The sequence below is a fragment of the Armigeres subalbatus genome, chromosome 3 (genome assembly GCF_024139115.2).
Source record: "Armigeres subalbatus isolate Guangzhou_Male chromosome 3, GZ_Asu_2, whole genome shotgun sequence".
Taxonomy (NCBI): Eukaryota; Metazoa; Arthropoda; class Insecta; order Diptera; family Culicidae; genus Armigeres; species Armigeres subalbatus.
The window spans coordinates 53894566-53915106 of record NC_085141.1 but is presented as its reverse complement, the minus strand read 5'-3'; the positions used below and the strand labels follow the sequence as shown (position 1 = coordinate 53915106).

General features: G+C 37.6%; 1 protein-coding gene and 1 long non-coding RNA gene across 2 annotated transcripts in view; one reads left to right on the top strand and one right to left on the bottom strand.

Annotated features, from left to right (window-relative positions):
* Window positions 1-4286: 4286 nt before the first annotated feature.
* On the bottom strand, window positions 4287-5047 carry LOC134226899 (uncharacterized). The gene is made up of 3 exons (XR_009983575.1): window positions 4816-5047; window positions 4590-4744; window positions 4287-4519 (listed from the first exon to the last, which is right to left on the bottom strand). It is a non-coding gene; the product is annotated as an uncharacterized LOC134226899 (long non-coding RNA).
* An 86-nt stretch (window positions 5048-5133) lies between these two features.
* LOC134226667 (general transcription factor IIF subunit 1) overlaps window positions 5134-20541 on the top strand; it is a 95207-nt gene continuing 79799 nt past the window's right edge. The window contains exon 1 of the mRNA XM_062707585.1: window positions 5134-5350. Within this exon, the coding sequence (XP_062563569.1) occupies window positions 5336-5350 (15 nt within the window). The 5' untranslated portion in view covers window positions 5134-5335. The remainder of the gene's footprint in view (window positions 5351-20541) is intronic.

Below are 20541 nucleotides of genomic sequence, written 5' to 3'. Positions count from 1 at the left end.
AATTAAAGTCATTTTCAACGGCTTAATGGTTACTTGGGTACCTTTATCGCGTGGAAAATACATTGTGGATTTACTCAATATCAAGATTTTCCCGATTACTTTTACGGCTATTCAGAGTAAAGTGTACCTTAAGGTAATCTATAAAAATGTTGTCGAAAATGCCTTGAAATACAAAATTGACAACTCTTGAACTTCGTCGAGCGAATCTAATCATTCGTGAAAAATACAATATTTAGTCAAATAAATCAATTCTTCAATATTACAGTCGCAGAACTTTATGAAATTATGTAGGTATTTTTTTTTCGCGATTTTTGGGGCCAGTATTAAAAAACGTTATAACTCATGATCAGGTAATAAATATCATATACATCAAACTACCCCTCACCTACTGGGACACGTGCTCATTCTTTTGCCCGCCAAAAATGCAAATGCCAAAAAGCTCGTGGTTGCCGGTAAACAAATATTTGCTCTTTCACTCAGATTGCTGGTTGGAAATTTTTTGACGTTTACTTTGTCTCGCTCAAACCAACAGCGAATAGTCTAGCGACTGCTTTAACGAACACTTGGTGGAACGGCTACTCTAACCGACCGTGTCCACCTAGCAAGTAAACGTACAATATTTTCATTTACAATGTTATGAAAACTCATATGTGAATATGTACGTTATGTGGAAGATATTGATTTGGAAAATGTATTGGAGGTAACCACTTTCCCTTCGATGGGACTCGAACCCATGACCCTACAGTACGCTAGACTGGTCCTTTAACCAACTAAGCTACGAAGGACCTCCGTCGGCCTTCGCAACCCTGCGGCTACTGAACGAGCTCGAGATTCCCAAATTGGACGCATAGTCAAATCACTCACAATCCATTTCTCAAGAAAATACTTCCACATGTGTATTGTACACGTCCACATTAGAGGAGCGTGAGTATTTAGAATGTCTGGCGGCTATACACATTCTTCATCAGCAACGGTACTGATCAAGTGAGGTTCTAGCGTACTGTAGGGTCATGGGTTCGAGTCCCATCGAAGGGAAAGTGGTTACCTCCAATACATTTTCCAAATCAATATCTTCCACATAACGTACATATTCACATATGAGTTTTCATAACATTGTAAATTAACGTCCAAGTCGGGTGGTTTAATCCCCGGAAATAGGCAATTACCTTTGATTGAACTGAATATTTTCATGTTTATTGGAATAAATCACTTAAAAAATACACACTATTTCGTAATTAGGCAAGTTCAAAACAAAATAAAATATTGATGAGTAATGGAAAAAATCTAAAAATAGATTCTGTGTGGATTCTGGCTGCAAAATACCACAGTAGATCTCGGCATAGTAGCGGTTAAGGCCCGATGCCCACGTAGCGTCATTTAACGCTGCGTGCACACGGCGTTAAAAGGACGCATGTGTGCATCGGGAAAAAGTGATAACGCAGCGTCGCCGCACCGATGCACACCTGCGTTCTTTCAACGCCACGTGCACACAGCGTTGAAAAAACGCTACGTGGGCATCGGTGCTAAGTAACACAGAGTGCCTACCAAACTGGGTGCTGCGGATAGAGCCGCTTTTCTGCTCTCAAGCGAGAAGCGGAATATTTTGAAATCAATCCTATAAGCAGAATTATTTTGCAGTTCTCCGGCTGTCAAACATTTCCCGCTCTTCGAATTTTTCTTTCCATGCTGTATGAAGGCGCACGAATGCGCGAGACTCTACATGACTTTACGATGGTTTACATACACGCAAGAAAATTGACCAATTAATTGTATGTGCAATTTCTCATACGTTGCTGAAATATCCATTTCTCATCAATTTGATGTGATACTCATGACCATCATTCTTGCGGCACATACCTTGTATTTGAACAAAGCTTGAATTCAATCCAGCATTTTACGTGCGATAATGGCCGCCACAATTTTACTCATGTTCTGGTAGGGTGCAATCGTTTTGACATTTGGCTTGTGTCGTTTGACATCGTAGTGATCATTGTCATCATGAATTAATCATCATGATGATGAAAACTTATCGTTTTTGTGTCAGACGACACAACCCAAACTTCAAACTGTTTCCACCCTACCAAAAACTGAACTTGATTGTGGCGGCCATTAGCGTTCGTAAAATGCTGGATGGCATTAAGAATGCTTCCTAGAAATTACCCACCAACAGATCTGTGTCCGAATCTTACAGACAGGAATGAAAAAAAAGGCGTCGGAGAGAAGTTATAATAAGACGAATTCAAATAAAAATAAGAAGAAGGCACACGACGGTGTTCCTATCGCAGCATAGAAAGATGATTATAAATGCTTCACGGAGCAGAATTTGGTATATATGATATGATTAAATCTAAAAAGTTTATTATTGAATTCAATAATAGGCCTATTATTGCATCAAAAACATGTTTTATTTTTGAAAATAGAATATTTTTTTGTATTCCTTTCTCTATTTGGTAGCTGGGTGGTGCAGATATCCAGTTTTCCGCCAGCGGTAATGGCCGCCAGCTTGCCTGCGGATTAGTCTCTGATTTGACGTTTGTGGAGGTCAACTGCACCCACCACTCCGAGCATTCTGACCAATGTGGCATGTGAGAAGGTGCTGGTTAAGTGAATTCAAGCCTTCTTATATACCACATTGATCAAAATGCTCGAACGGTGGGTGCAGTTGACCTCCACAGACGTCAAATCAGAGACTAACCCGCAGGCAAGCTGGCGGCCATTACCGCACGCGGAAAACTGGATAGAATCGATTTGGTTGTCAAACTGAAGCCAAAATTTTCTATTGTGCCGGCGCCAAACATTGAAGATTGTGGTTATGTTCGTTTTAGATCTTATATTGAAAAGTATTGTTATTATTTGAGGAAAAAATAAAAATAAATTTAGTTTGAGTTTTGCATTCTTTGTAACAAATATATTCACATTATATTTCAAGTGGATAATTAGTAAGAATGCAATTAAAAAGCACTCGTTACGAGATTCAGCAGCTGATTGGAGCAGGAAGGTAATAGAGGTAATAAACTATAGAGGAAAATGGTCGCTGTCATCACTGGCGAAACATCTTTTGCTGCTGAGGATAGGGCGCTAAATGTCAACGAAAGAAATTTCAGAACGTTTTGACAACTGTGTACCCAACATGTTCGGGAACGAGAACAATAGTTTATTACCTCTATTGTCTATACTACACTGAACACCATCAATGCGTGAAGGCTTCGGCTACCTGATGATGGTGTTGGTTTGGTGTGCTTTCAGATTCGACAACCCGGATAAAAATGTACTATTGGTTCAATAGTGTAAACAATTGAATTACCATAAAATGTACGGTATAATATAGGATACATTGTTTCTTGATGGTTGCACGGGTTGTATCAACACTGAGGATACAATACATCAACATATTTCTCTAATGTAACTATACTTGCAATTGTTTTTTAAACGTTTTCGTACATAAGTTTAATACATTGATAACTTAGAAACGTTTCTTTACATTGCATATAAACTATATAGCAATATTTGCCTCATAGCGCCAAATATGCATTTTTTCCCTTTAAATTGCATTGTTGAACAGTAAAGCTGTCACAACTGAGAAATTAAAAATCGTATTGTGTTACTATACAAATACAATACAATCCATTGTATTTTGAACAGTTTTTTCGGATATTTCAACAATATATTAACCATACACTCTATTGTGTGACGAAAAAAATGTATGGAAAAATCTCAGATTTTGTATAGTTACGATACTTAACAACCCGTACATTCTATTGCGAAAACTTCATTTACATTTGAGCAAATGGTTCATAACAATACATTCTAATGTATTTCTATGGTTTTATTTACAATATAATCTATTGCCAATTTAATGTTATTAATAGTAGTGTTACAATAAATTGTATAGTTATTCTACTGTATTTTTTATTCGGGAAATCAACGTTTGAATCTTTGTTTACAAAATCAAATAAGTCATTTTGAAAATTTGGTACTGGTTTGTTTGCGATGTTTTTAGAGCCCTATACACGCTCGTCTGGCTCAACTCAAATTTGGGTCAGTTTAACTCAAAATCGTAAAAACTGGCTCAAGACAAAATTGAGTTCATGGCCTTGAACTCAATTTTGAGTCATGGTGTCAGATATTTTATTTTGAGTTATATCTACTCAATTTCATAAAATCGAATATTTATGAAATTGAGTTTGTCAAACCAAAAAAAAAACTATTTTCATTATTTTAACAGAAATAACAGAAAAATAAAAAAGAAAAACGTTTTATTTACATGTTTATCACAGTTGCATACATAAATTACAAATTATAATGAATTCGAATGAAACTCGGCAAGAAGTTTTCAGACTTTTCCAGGATGCACCTGCAGGATGATATTTCAGGTTCCATTCCTGCATTGTCACGGATTCACGTCGAACATCTTGCAAGCCTGCGCCAGTCTTAGCCGACGTTTCCCGATTAATTCGTCCAGTCCAGAAATTTCCTTTAAATTTCACTAAGTCGCCTAACGAAAAGTTCCAAAATAACTCTACAAATCAGAATCAGAAGAAATTTTATTTTAATTTCATTAATGAATATGAAACATGTCAGAAACTTACCCCATAAGCAGAGATGACTGCTTCTAGTAATCTTAGCAAATAAATAACTGTGGATATGCTAATAGAACACAAAGTTGAAATGCAAGCCAATTTCCAGTTAGAATGTAGAGCCATTGAAGTAGACGCATATATAATTAATTGAACTGAAGCTGAACCTGCAGAAAAAAATAATGAAAAATATGAAAAACATAAAAGATACTGACAAATGTTGGCTAAACTTACGTACTTTTAATTACTATATTTTTCCACTAAAGATTGTCACCCATAAAGCGTTTGGAATGCGATTTGGACTTCGCCATTTTTTCTCGGTAAACTCAGTTTTACAATTCAGCATTTTTATATTATTTTGAGTGGCAGCTACTCAAATTCATAAATCTCGTTTACTCAGCGTTTGACGTCTCAGAAGAAGTTATAAATTTGAGTTAAATCGACCCAAAATTGAGTTCATCCGGACGAGCGTGTATTGATTTCATGTTGTTAAGTTAAGTGTCATTCGATTCCGCTTTTATCTCCTGTTCGTTGCCGTCCGTCGCATCGGTCGGTAGAAGCAAAGCAACCAGCTGAGCTGGGAGGGAGTGCATTAGTGCAACGCAGCAGCAACAGTTCTGGTAGCGCATTTCGATAGAGAATCGCCTCCATTGCTATTTTGGTTTAACAGGTGAAAAGTTTGTAGTTTTCGGTGATTTTATAGTGATAAAATACGAAGATAATATTTGAAAAGTGGTTAATACTGTCTAGAAATTGCAATGAGTGGGTCATCGGTAAGTAATGGTGCATTTTTGCGTTGCAATGTTTCACGCAAACTTCGGAAAATTTTGTCTTGAAATATAAAAGTTTTTATTTTCAACGTTATCAGAAGTCAAACTAACCAAACACTTTCTGTTTGTTTTGGCTATTTGGTTTTGCCAGCCGCAATTATCTGCTGAGTGCTGAGCCGGGAAAAACAAAATCTGCCAATCACCTTGAGATAAATATTAAATTAGTTTGGTCACAAACTTTCGAATGGAATTTACTGTGGCGCTTTCATCGATTTCTAATACAGGTAGGTTATTGGTAAATTAATTGCTTGTTTGTTGTTTCATATTAAACTTTGCTTCAATATTTATTTATTCGAACCCATACGATCCTCCATCGATGGATGCAAAACGCCCCTCCAGGTATGCGTCTCATGGCGGGATGGTTCCAGGGATAATTCATTTCCGGCTGGCAGTTCCTCAAATCGAAAGGTAGGTCTTATTTATTAAAATTAAGTATTCAAAAAGTACGACCTAAAGATACTGGTGTGAATTTATCTCACTTGAAAACAGACATGCACAAATCCCAGTTCAATAGCGGTGCGCTGTTTTACTTGTGAAATAAAGACACATATAACCCAAATGTTACTTTTATAAGCTGATGATTTTTATGTAGATAACCCAGGCCTAATAACGGCGAAAACAAATGAATTTGGATGTTGATGCAATCCTAAAATGAACGAAACATGTTCACCCTATTAAACTGATTTGAAGCTCGGATAAAGCAATGTTGAAAGACTCCTTGATGGGATGTTTTTCACGTGTTTGTGTCCATAAATAATAAAATTTGAAATATGGAGAAAAATTAGAATTCGATTAAGATTTAATCAACAGAAACCATAAATGGAAATTTGGGGTGGGAGATTTCTCAAGTAAAACATTTCCATTCTATTTGTTATGCAATTTTTGATTTGACAGTTCTATACTTTTACCCTGATCTTCACTTTGAATGTTCAAACTTTTAATTTCAGAGCGACACTCAATTTTCAACCATGGGAGATAAGTTTTCCTTTATTTTGAACACACTAACTTCCTACGAAAAGAACCAACGCACTTATTAGTTTTACAACGATTTTTTAATTCTAATAATGATTTTCTTTCTGTCCAGCAACTTTAGGACATCGATGGAAAATGATTCTTGCTGTCAGTAATCTTGTCGTTGAGCAGGTTATTCGATAATTATGGAAATGTCACATTCTAAGAATTTCAGTTAATTATCCAATTGAGACAGACCTAAAATGAGATACTGGATGTTACCGTAGACGAAATGTCCGGTACAAAGCCATCAGAAAATCGGCAATCGTCTTCTTCGTTTTGAAGAAAATAATCGTGGACTGAATTAATTACTAAATATATTTTACGACTGACTTACCCTCTCGACGTTTTGAAGTTTGTCTGTTTTTTTTCTCCTCATTGCGTTGTCGTTTCGGTTTTGAATCGCATAAATAAAAAATTGTCTGCCATTATCTTTTTTGCGCTTTGTGTGTTTGAATTTTTGGAAATAATTGAATAAAGAAATGAATTTCATTATAGTATTTGGCTAATAATCTAGTGACGACCTTGTGTTTATAAAATACTGTTTAGTATCTGACCAGCAGAAGTATTTTCCGTGATATCAGTATCAAGTTTCGTATATCTGGAAAGTTCACGTCATTAAAGGATAAGGGATATATTCTCATTGTGTCCTCCAAAGTGCCCCACAAAGTAATTCAATAACATCTACCTGCTAAGTTTGATATTAGATCCAATATTGTTGTATTTTGATCGTGATTTCGGCTTTCCACCAGCAACATGTTTCAAAATCTTTTCATTTTTGAAAAATTACGCTAATTTATTCGTTAAACATTTATGTCGAATTCGTTTTAAAATTCACCTAGGTTGAACCAGTTCCAACCTAAGTGCTGCCAAGTGTTTTTTTATTCGCCGTTGGAACTAGGTTCGCACCAGTTCCAACCCCAAAGCGCCGGGTCTGCACCAGCTTTCATGGTTTCGTACCGGTCTCCAACACATCTGTACATCAACTGTCAAAACCACGTGGGTGGGTGGGATCTGGAAAACAAGAAGGGAGAAACGAAAGTGTCTGTTTATTAAAATAAACTGGCGCTGAAAATTTTTTTCCGGGAGTTTTGTGATATTTGTTGTAGTTTTAAATGAAATTAACCGGTACTGTTGTTCAGATTCATCAAAAAAATGTTAGGGTTATGTATTCATAGTTCATTCAGGTTTTCCCACAGATGGTGTCTATATTAGGTTGGTGGATAGAATTATGTAGTAATTCCCTGAAACCTCGTAAGAATTATCAGAAAATATATTTGAGGAATACCAATAGAATTATTTCTTATGCAGAAATTCTTTTTTCTTCCAAAACTCTTTCGTGGGTTTCAGAATTTTCTTCGAGAATTGAATTCTGTCTCAGATTTTCATGAATTGAGAATTAATTTGAAATTACTAAATTCCTTCAGGAAATCCTTCTGAATGCAGAAACTTACCGAAGTTTCTTCAGAATTGCTCCGCAAGTTTCGCATAAATTTCCCAAGACTCTTGAGCAATTCCTCCGGAGATTCTTGAAAATTGAAAATGCACTGGCCCAAAATCCAGTGGAAAATTTTCCTGAGTAGAGGCTACCTTTAGAGAGAGAGAGAGCGAGGAAAAAATTTACGAACTGTGAGAATTTTTATTATGCTTCATATCTCCGAAAAAACACTTTTGCAGAAATAGATAAAAATTGAAAATCTTTATATGAATTCTATAAGAATTTTGATAAAAATATGCACGGATTATTGTAATAATTAAATAGGAACTGTCTGATCTCCATCTCACTGAACATATATTCATTCCAACAACAAAGAAATGCAGCACCACTTTGCCGCCTCTTTTGAAAACATGCGTGCCTCTCGCTGAGAAAAATCACAAAAATAATAAACAATCCAAATGCTCTTCCATTGCTTTGTTTTCGATGGATGAATATCCGACTATGAGATGAATTACAGAAAGTTTCCCTATTTATATCCACCCAAAAGTAAATTTCACTATCCGCAAAATCAGTACTACGCACTTAAACATATTTATTTATCTGATCTAGTCAGCAACGATCGCCAGTACCTGGACCGGATCATATGTTTGAATCAAAACAAACACGATGCTACGCACACCAACATATCCAATGACAGATGGAACTGAAAATGTTTTTTTATCTAGGGTTCAGCTGACCCAGGTTTAAAACGAATTGACATTAGAATGAGTAGAATTGGAAAAACAAAAATCGTAAAAAGCAATCCAGTGTATATACTAAAAGTGGAACTTTGTTTGTAAATATTTTACCCTTATTATTTTCCATAGTGACGGGAAGATGCCCTTATATACATTGGAAATCTGACGACGGGTCGACGATAGCAGCGATGCAGATCTGCGCAGAAATAAATAGTAAATAGTTGAACGTAGCACGCCTTCGCACAAGTCAAGTTTCGCAACCCAGCAACAGCGCTACTACTGATATAGAAAAAAAACTTGCGGTATTCAGGATGGAAACTTATTTATCTACCCAGGATGGTAAGTAATTCTTTTCACTTAATTTTGGAGCAATAAAACCATTGATTCAGCTGAATCGTTGTAGTCTACATTGCAAAAACGAGCAGCCCAACGGTAGCACTAGTCTCCGAGCTGTACCCAATCTGGTAGGATCAATAGAACTTGTCTGAGTAAGACAGTGACGGAGAGAGATTACTCATTAATAATGAGCTTTCTAAGCTTCAACACGATTTAGTGGACAACCGCCAAATTTTGACCATGACCATCAAGAGTGACTTTTGTCACGAACCAGAGATTCATCTGCGGCATTAAAAATTAATATCTTGGAAAGTTAGTTTCGTACGGGGAACTATAATTAGTGCAGGTAAGAAACTTATTTTAGTCAGGGAAAAAATTTCAAAATATTATATTTTTAGGGATCACTGACGATCTCTATTACCATGCGCAGGATGGAAATCGTTGTAAGAACAAATGGAATGTTTCTTCCTACATCCCCGAGAAGGATGTAAAGAAGGAGTAATCATCCCAACGATCATCGATTTTACACAACGAAGCCTTTCAAATCAAGAATGACATACCTGTCGCTCTTTTGGGACATCGTCAGGTTTTTAAAGAATCGAGGTATATAGCTCACCATGAGTTAGAGGGATGGAGTTTGTCTGACGGATTACGGTCACACCACTGGATTTTGAAGGGTCGGCGGAAAAAGTTCGAAGGCTCGAAATACTCGAATGTCGATTCGATCGGACCCATGCCCGTTGTGTCCCATGATTTACGGCCTGAAAAAAAGACGCGCGTATCACTGGCTTATTTTCGAGCGCTGTTACTGAAGATCGCCGGTTAGAGATTCATGTTCTCTTAGCGATGACCTGGATTGGAAAATCTAATCATGTGCAGTAGTGTCTCCAAGGAGCATTTCGTATGTGGAATACATAGTACTTCTAACGCTGGACTGATAGTGGTTGCCTCGAAAATACTCAGGGGACCCTTGAAAGTGCGCATTAGTACTGGCAGGATCAGAGTGCTTAGAGTATTGATGAATTTGTTAAAATGTCCGGAAACCATCAGATATTGCTGGAAAATGGAGCAATATTATAGTTATTTTACTATCCGCAGGTACTTGTATCTTAAGGCAGCCATTTTCTTTAGTAAGAAAATCAAAAGCGTATGAGAAATCTCCGAATGCTCTCTGTCTCGATTTGATTTTCATTCAACTTGACTGACCGCATGCCTACTAAACAACTACGCTCACGTTCAACGAATATGTGACCCAACAACCACAACCCCGGTTTCTTCGGAATGGATGATAACTATTCCAAAGGAGCACCTGTTAACGAACGATTGAAAATCAGAGCTAATGAAAATGTATTGCCGCTGGTCATTCAGAAATACATGTGCATGGATGAAGTCATCCAAGTTGACGAAATGTGGCATTAGAAATAAGACATTTTACGCCAAAATGTCGGGACCAGCAGGGTATGGATTCTATTCAGGTGACGACCCGTTAGCTTGAGACTTTTGTAGCCTTATGTGCTAGAGCCAGGATGGATCTTTAACAGCAACTCTACATCACGCTCAAGACGCGATCCCCATCCTGCTGTACAGTATGATAGAGTCGTGTAACGATTTTGGGGATCTAGAGCCGAATCATTTGATGAACGGTACCGATCAGCCAGACCGGTTTAGTATAGCGTTTCAGAGAACCTCTCTAGCCAAGGTGGAAACGCAGAGAACAAGACCATTTTCACTGGCTGAGCTGATGATCGTGTTTGACCGGACTTCAATCGGTGCGGGACGCGTTGTTCTTCAAGAAGTCTCTCAAAAGGACGGATTTGTTTTAAAATTCATGTTTGATTAGGGTAAGTAATGTTATTGTGGCCAATTTGTTCAACTTTTTTGACTCATAATTAAACAGATTGATAAAATATTATTTTCCGTAAACGCAAAAAAAAAATTAAAATTGAATTACTAAATGTAGCTGGTACTGGCATACAACTGGCGTTAATTTAAGTCAACATTTTTTGAAGAATTTCTTATCCTGTTTTGTTGACTTCCACTCGTGCTCAGAATATATATGGTACGATTTTTAATGAATCTTTGACAAGCTGTAACGTCGTACCTGAAAACGATTGAGTATTTGGCCGTGAACTACAAATATGTTGAATTTCTATAGACTATTTTTCCTTTCTCTCGTTAAATATTAAACTAGGAAATTGTTAAATAATTAAAATCATTATTTTGAACAGTTGACTTAGTCTGTATTTTTAACGAATGGAAGGAAAGATTCGTAGTATGAGATATTGTAGTTCATTCAAAATGGTCATTGAGTACAAGTTACAGCTGTCAAAGTGACTATTTGTATGAATTCGGCCTCCTATTATTTTGAACACAGGTGTATAAATCATATAGAAATAACCTGTGGATTCAATTTTGTCCGATTGCCAAGAAATTTTCAAAGAAGAGGAGTTATCTTGTTCAGATTTTGTAGGGCGACTTGACCATGGTGTTAATCTGGTCGGATTTATAAACATAGCTGACCCCGCAACTTTGTCTCCAAAATTGATCAGTGAATCTAAGTTTGCACATATTTATCTAGAAAACAATCGATTCTTCAGAATGAATTTTACTGTTTTGAAAACATGGAAGAATGTTGAGTAAATTGACACAAACAAATCAAGAATATCGATCTTTCCATTATCGAATGATAATGCCATCTTCGTTATAATATATGTCCCGAACATCCGAGCATGTTTCGTGAAAACTAACTGTATCAAACTGACTGATACTGGTAAAAATGATTGAGCACGTTTGATTTTTATTGTGGGCACTTCACTCAATTCTATCAATCTATTTATCTATATAATCATATATCAAAACGACACGCATCACTCAAGGACAGGCAGCTCAATGTATTAATTAATGGTTGAGAAAGAAATGGGGGATCGACAGTTGATTTTTGTTATCCATGTTAACCCTAATCTGCTAGTAGTGCACTAGGCTAATTGGCCTATTTAATAGTGCGCCCAGCGCGCCACAGAAAGTTAGGTTTAACGTACGGATTCGCAGCAGGATTGCCACATTTAAATCTGTATTTTTCTTCCGTAAATTCCATATTAATCTCAGTCAAAAATCTGATAAAATCTGTATCCATTCAAACTCATTAAAATGGTTTTGAAAAACTTCGTCGAGAGTCCGTCTTTAACTACTGTGAGCCACTAGTACCAACCGCTCAGTCACACTAAACCATGAGCAGAACCACTGTTTCTGGATATTTAATATTGCTTTTTATTGATTTGAGCTTTTCTGAGATCACTTTATTCAAATAAGTCTCGAACATTTTACGAACCGCTCAGGGGTGTACGGATCATCGTTCACCAGATCTGGTGGTCGTAGAGCAAAATAGTTCAAAATAGTCTCTTATATTTTAGTCTTCTTGCCCGAACATCTAATCTATCCCACAAGCATTCTAAGTAGAAACAGTGACCCATTCTCACTTCCATTTGATCACTGTTACCCCGACGACGGGAGCATAATCAGGTTTCATTATCGTTGATTGTGATAAACTGCCAATATGTTCTGTCTTTTCAAATTAAGATTTTGCTAATATGATAATGGTCTGTAATAAAACCAGTTTGACAAAGAATTAATTTTATAAGTAAAATATTATTGAAAACAGGTATTCACTGATAGCAATTTATATAATTTTATTATAGTTAGTACTGTACTCTTCAAGAAATCTGTAAATTTGTAATTTGCTGCAAAATCTATATTTTATATACAGATTTTGGTCATCTCAGGGGTAGACACTTGAATCATTTAATTAATTATTTTTAGAGTATCGAATTTTTTAAATCTTTGAAATTTTTCTGAATCATTAGTAATCCGCCAGTTTAATCCTGCCATAATTTGTTTCAGTGTACTTGATGGTTATGATCTGTCAAAAGAAATCAAAATCTGCTGAACGGTCATCTCCAAACTCTCAACGGAACAACGTCGTCCAGCATCGGAATATTTCTGGAATATCTTCAAAGGATCTCGCGAGTTTGTGCGATAAATAGAAATCGAGCCCAACTTCAGCACAGCAACGGATAGATTCCCTAGATTCAAAGGCAGGCAGATAACCTGTGCAGAGAATTCGAAATATGAGTCGCCTGATCCTCGGAGCAAGCTGCTCGGTTTATTTCATACTTCTGATGCACTCCGACTAGTGATTTTTAAGATGTACATATAGTTTAGTTGAAATAAGAGCTCTGACGATTGAGTTTTCCTCATTTCTCGATGTCGCAACTGACTGCGACTAGCATCATGCTACCGCGCCATGAGGTGAGGTCGGAGAGTTGGTGACAAAGAAACGGAGAACTGATTGTCGCGAGAGCTATCTTTTCAATCAGTACAATATTATGTTTGATATGCCAATGATCTGGAAAGGTTTCCAGGATATTTGCATTTGTATTTTGCATCGTGATGATAATTTTGCTTCGTGAATAATGCTACTGATAGTTGCGCTTTACTTTTCAATGCGGCATCCCCAGAAATGTTCTAATATAAATTCTCTGAATTTGACCTCACCCAAAGCAGTTGAAGCGAACAAACCCATTTGGACCTTTCGATGCGAATATTAGCTTGAAATAATTTGTCCAGCCTAATACTTTGCCTAGCCTCTTAGCCTTGGATATTAGATGTAGCAAGACCATGCTGAGGGTGGCTGGGTTCGATTCCTGATGTCTTAGAACATGGATTGAAATTGTCTCGACTTTCTAAGGTATGATACGAATGCAAATGGTAACTTGACCGTTAACTACTAACTGTAGAAGTGCTTAATGAACACTGAGCTGCTGAGGCGGCAATGTTCAGTGGGGATGTAATGCCAATCTAGGTAAGGTATAGTATTAGTTATAATCAAAGTCTCAAGCATAAAGTTGCTTGATCGAGAGCTACACTCATCTTGACGTCGCGTCCTCCCAGATTACACATGCTTGTCTAGATTTCATCTTTAATTTCTGCCAATAAAGATATATAAAAAACAAGATTAATCCGTAGCGGTAATGATGCCTTCTCGTCATTTATGAAGTGATAATATCACATTAGAGTAAAAAAGCTAAGGGAGATCCTTATTATCAATTTCGTGTTAAGCGTTCATATTATGATGGCTTTAGAGAGGATATTAGGTGGGGTTTTACGACTGATGACGGTTATTCCAACATTTACATATCAAAGATGGGTCAAATTCATTAATTGGTCGATAAAACCCTGCCAATAATAGAACAAAATCTGCCAAAGCCGTCTTTCCCATATGCATTTTGCTTCTGAAAAATTGTTTTAATTTTTTCAACGAAAATCAAGAAAAAAATTGTTTTAATAACTCCAACCTAATGGCCGATCAACAGCAAAAAACTAGCGTCACCCGTCGAATGCAACCTGTTGCAAGCAATCGGATAATGCTAAGTTCAAAAAGTGTGTCTCAATTTTTTTATACACACACAACAGACATCACCCCAAATCGCTGAGCTGAGTCGATATACATATAACAATATGTGCTTCGAGCCTCTATAAAAGCTGGTTTTGGAGTGGTCCCAGCCATTTCAGACAAAGCATTGTGTTCTACGCAAATTGTCCCAGTAAATAGGGAACCCAGCAAACATGGGACAAATATCATAGGACTAGGTATACGAGAAAACTGATTAATCCACCCAGCGATGTTGATGTTTTATCGTGCAATAGATGTATCAAAAGCATGATGTGCATTTTTAACGGGTAGAAATAGTATTTGCCATAACTTGAGCCCATTGTTCGATCTGACCAATTTCAATAGCAAAAATTGTCCGGATTCCGTGAGACATCACCTCAGTTTGTGGAGCTGAATCGATTAAGAACATCATGGATCTAACTTTTATCAAAGTTTTGTTTTGGAGCCTTAATGTCATATATTAGTATACAATAAAGGCCAAAAATATTTCATCTTCGCTCCTTCGCAATATATGGCCAGCCCACCTCTACGCTTTTGGTTATCGTTAAAAATATGAAAAATTACCATCATTAAATAAATTATTGGCAGTGGTGATTTTCACTCGCCGCAGCTACATCCAGGCGCTATAGTATGCAATGAACTAGCAGAGTAATCAGATAGAATAGGCGAGCAGACATTCAGCTGGTTTTCCAAAATGAAATCCGCAGAAACATTGGTATCGGTTATGAGGATGGTGTCCGCTACTACGTCACCAAAATTTTTTCGACACAGTGTTTAATGAAATCGAACCCAGATGCCTTTCGCCACACTAATTTCAGGAAGTTAACTCCTATGTGCTGCTGTAAGCACGCTCAAAGCAGTCGATTCTATTGTCAACATAGATCAGAAGTCGTGAGATACTTCTAGTTCTGTATATTTCTACACAGAAGGTCACATCATGCAATAACACAGAATCTTCTTCTTCTTTCTTATTGGCATTACACCAACTGGGACAGAGCCGTGCAGTTAGTAATTCATTTAGCACTTCCACAGTTATTAATCGGAGGTTTCTTGCCAGGTTACCATTTGCATTCTGTATATCTGAGGCTAAACGATGATACTTTTATGACAGGAAGTCGAGACACTCAACTGAAACTGCCTAGACGGCACTGGAATCGAACCCAGCACTCAGCATGGTCTTTTTTGAGCCGCGCTCTCACGAGGCTTAGGAGGGCCCACAGAATCTTATTACTTTACTTTATGCTTGAAACCCCTGAAAATGATGTCCAGTTTAGAAAGATGGGTCTAAGATTTGTGTTTTTCGGTAATGAAAGAGATAGAGGGCGAGGGATCTAAAATTCACAAAAGTAGTGGATACTCATATTTGAATCACAATGCTATTATGTATATACTTAGCGCCTGAATGTCTGGCGCAAATGTAGAAACCAGCCCTTATGTGATTTATTGAAAATGGATCTTCAGGTTAGCCATCCAATATGCGATGAAGTTGAAGTTCAGATGACGTAGTATTGTGTTCGTCCATAATACCTTTGGTCTTTATGACGTTGATGAAGTTAACGCCTACAGAGGAGATTGTGAGTTATCCGCTTCGTCGCAAAAGTGTATCGCAACCCACCTACGCTGTATATAATGATAAAACGCTTGTTCTTGCTTTTGATTCCGTTGGGGAGTATATTTTTCGACAGATGCAGTAAAACAAGTTGAAATGCATTTTAAGAACCGCTCTCAGCGGTATTAGGACTTATCTCCGAAATTCGAATCAGCTTCATCGTAACAGTTGCAAAGCTTCTCTCACGGTAGATAGCAATCACGTGAGTATACAAACAGAGGCAGTAAAACGTTTTTACATCAGATCTCCCCGAAGGATTTCAACAACACTGTTGTCCTCGAATTCCGTCTACGAATGGAGGACTCCGATAAACAATACAGGTGCGACTCAAGAGTCAATTTAGATCCCTATTCTTACAGAACAGATCTTCTATAACTGCGGCAATTGATTATTAAGAAATAAGTGGGCCAGAGCTGCTGTTATGATAGAAAATTGTAATCTAGCTATTCATGGCATCGAGTTCGAGAGCAGAATTAAAATCATATCCAATTGCGGATTAATGATGCTGAAAAGATAAAAGGGAGGAGAATCAAATATGTCATGAAGTTTTTTTTCAGCACAGCATTTGTAGGTATATAAACTTAAAAAAAATCTGCATAAATTTCGTGAGGATTCTATTGGCGTCGATGGATAATTCCATTGGGAAACGCTGGATTCTTTTTGAAATCGCTGGATAATCTTATTCAGAAATGCTATATGTGGCTAATGATTCCATTAAGAAACTCAGGAGGATTCTATTGGACGGAAAAATTTAGAGTTTGTGACGTCTAATCATCTCTCTTTCAAGTGCATAGAGGGATGGAACCCATCTTGTCAATGTGTTTGAATAAACAGATGATAGATGTCAGCAAGATTAATTGAGAACAGGATGATTCATATGAGAAACGCTGGAGGATTTCATTTGGAATTGCTGCATGGTTCCATTGGGAAACACTGAGATTCTTTTGACAATACGCGAATAATACATTGGGAACGCTGAATGATTCCATCGAAACGCTGAGGATTTCAAATCGGATAATTCCATTCAGAAATATATGTGGTATATGATTCCATTAAGAAACTGGAGGATTCTATGTGAGGAAATTCTATAGAGTTTGCTGACGTCTAATCATCTCTCTTCATGTGCATAGATGGGATGGGAACCCCATCTCTGTCAATGTGTTTGAATAAAACAGATGATTAGATGTCAGCAAGATCAATTGAGAAACGCTGGATGATTCCATTGAGAAACGCTGGAGATTTCATTTGAATTCTGCTATGTTCCATTGAAACACTGGGATTCTTTTGACAATCGTATGAATACAATTGGGAAACGCTGAATGATTCACTGAAAACTCTGAGGATTCCATTGGAGAAACACAGGTGAATTCTATTGGGAACGCTAGAGGATTCGATTTGGTAATTGCAGATTTCGAAACAACTTGTTTGCTATTCTTCTTCTTCTATATATAAAAAAATTTTATTTTTGAAATATAACTACGAACGGATGGACCGATTTGCTGATTTCCTAACCAATCGATTCGTTCAGGCTCCGCTGAATTTGTATATATTGCTGAAAATTGAACGGAAAAGCTGAAAAATGTCAAAATGCATTGTTTTCACAAATTTAAAGAAAATCATTGAGAAAAAATTAAATCGATCTAAACGCGACGACCAACCAAAGATTCAGTTGATCGATAAAAACGAGCGAGATCAGGGGTTCGACTCAATAAATAAAAATTATTACATTGGCAAACGCCGAAGGATTCCATTTGGAATTGTTGCATGATTGATCCCATTGAGTCGAGATTCTCGCGCAATCATTGGATAATTCCATTAGGAAACGCTGGAGATTCCTTTGCAAAACTCTGGAGAATCTGTGGAGAAACGGAGGATTCTATTAAGGAACGCTGAATAATTATATTGAACGCCAGATTCCTGAAGATACATCGTAGGATTCTATTGGGGACACTGGAGGATCCCATTTGGAAATGCTGCATGATTCCATTACGAAACGCTGGAGGATTCCATAAACGTCAGGATTCTTTTAGAATTGCTGGATGATCCATTGGAAAACTCAGGGGAAACGGAACGAATATTGAGAAACGCCAAGATTCTATGAAACGCTCGAAGGATCCTCTTGAATGAATTAAATGGCATGGCGGTTTGCTACCCGCCACTACCAGCAACAGGCGCTATCGTATGCTTAAAAGCGTGGAGTAATCACAGAATGATGGCGAAAGGCATCTAGCGGGTTTTCTCGAAACTAGAACTTTTAATGAAAAACCATTTGCGCTGCATGCGGGAAGGTATCGCCATTACCCCCAAATAGTTTTACGATGAAGACAATTTCGAGAAATCGAGCCATGCCTTCGCCATACCGATTTCAGAGTTAACTCGGTGCCCTGGAGTCTGTTCACAATGTAACGCAAAATCTGTTTTGACCCCTCCTCCCCTCGTAAAAAAAAAGACATTTTGGAATTATACGCGTAACTGAGAAAATTTTAAAACAATTTTTTTTTCTGAAGCATGTGGGTTTTTATATTGAACACTAGAATAGGAACGACATATGACTAAAACCAAGGAATCAAGAATGAGCTAGTAAAACGATAATAAAATTCAAAATTAGTTTAGCGGACTATTCTGCCGAGAAATACAATTCATTCTGGTGTTTTACGCATAATTGTCCTGTATGTGCTTGATTTTGGTAATGACTAAAACGATCACGGATACAAAATTTTTCTTTAAAATATTTGTTTTTGGCGATGCGTAAACTTGGTAGTACCCACCCTCCCCACCTTTGGTGTAAAAAGTATAACACAAGTTGGACCCTCCCTCAAAAGCGTTACGTACTTGTGAACAGACCCTAACTACCATCAAAGCAGGCAATTCATTGCATGATTTCATTGAGAAACTCTGAGGTTGAAACACTGAAAGATTATATTGTGAAGGAGATTCTATTGACAATCGCTGGAAATTACATTGAAATTCTTGTCTCTGGATACTAGACTTTATCAGCTTTACCTGAAAGATCATTGGATTTGTTGGAATCAATTGGGAAGATGATATTTCCATTTTCATTTCACATTTGAAGCAGGTTTATATATAGGAAATTGTTGATTTATATACACACCAGAGGATCACTTAAAGATTTTGAGGCTCTATTTGAATTCTATTGTAATTCATGAAGAATTCCTGTTGGAAAGAGTATATTATATACGGAATCTTTAGGCTTCCTTCCTTGTTGCTAGACAAGATACATAAATCTATAAAGACAGAGTATGCAAGGTCGTAGGTCCGAAAGTATCATCGAGTTAGACTCATAAAGCACTACACATTCATGCTTCGTGATGGGACGAAGATACCGTAGCAGACCCGTTTTAATCTGGCTGACTGCTGGTCATCTGACCAGGTTATCCAACGGATGTTGACCATGCCATTTGATCACTATTGACCGCTACTGTGACCAGCAGGCAAGGAAATCCATACGTGCATTCTTTGCTTAGGGGGCATCCACTTTCAGGATGGCTTTAATCGAAGATCGTTGAAATCGATTCTGTAGAGAGACTGATATGAAACATTGAGTTAAAATTTACTTTTTTCCACCAACACCCATGAGTTCTTTCGCCAGTCCCTGATAAGTCTCTCGCCTAAGAGCTCTAGAGTCCTAGGCATCATACGAATACCGGATTCTAAAATATCACGGAATCTGCTAGACACAGACGGATTTCAGAACGCCTTCAGAAGAATCACGAGATTCCGGGCGCCGAGAGCAGCTTGGTTTTTTTTGTTTTGTTTTTAAAATCTCGCCGCAGAAAAAAACATCAAGGCGATGACAAATTGATAAAAGTTTCATCCGCCAGAATCATTCTGAATCTTTTTGATTTTTTTAACTTTTCAGTGATTCTTGAGAAATGATTAAAGGCTTCCCCTGGTCATCCTCTATTCCAAAATCTGTAAAATCAGAATAATCTGTATAGTGAACCCTGACTGCAACGAGGTAGTGGTCGATACAATATTCACACGTGTTATGTGATCGTTCGTGATGTCGGAGAAGAATCACCGTCGATTGAACGTGGTCGATTTTTTTCCGTTTCGAGTGATTCCCAGGCGTGGATACTTTTGGAAAGAAGGTGCCGGACTACCATTCCTGAGGAGGCGCAAAGTTTATGCATCGTTGGCTGTCATTCGATACGGTGTGACTATCCGGTCCGATGACCGGTCTATATATTCCTTCACTTAAAGTGTTCATGTAACCGATGACGATTTGATCGTCCCCGCAGGTATCCACGTATGTCTTGCTTCGGCTGTGCGTAGAACGCTTCTTTCGTCGTCGGACTTCCTCGTGGCAGTACACGTTGATGATGCTATAGGGAAACGGTCTTCAATCCTCTTACATCATCTTCGCTGATTGGCTGCCACCCAATCCACGATGGCGCATCTTTACCCAGTCTATTACGAGGCAATTCCCAGCTCCGGTGCCACAGCTTGCAGAAGGTGGGCTACCGGATGCCGCTTTTCCACATTGTCCTGTCCGCAAATCTCTTCAGCGCCACGACGTCGAAGTTGGCGAGG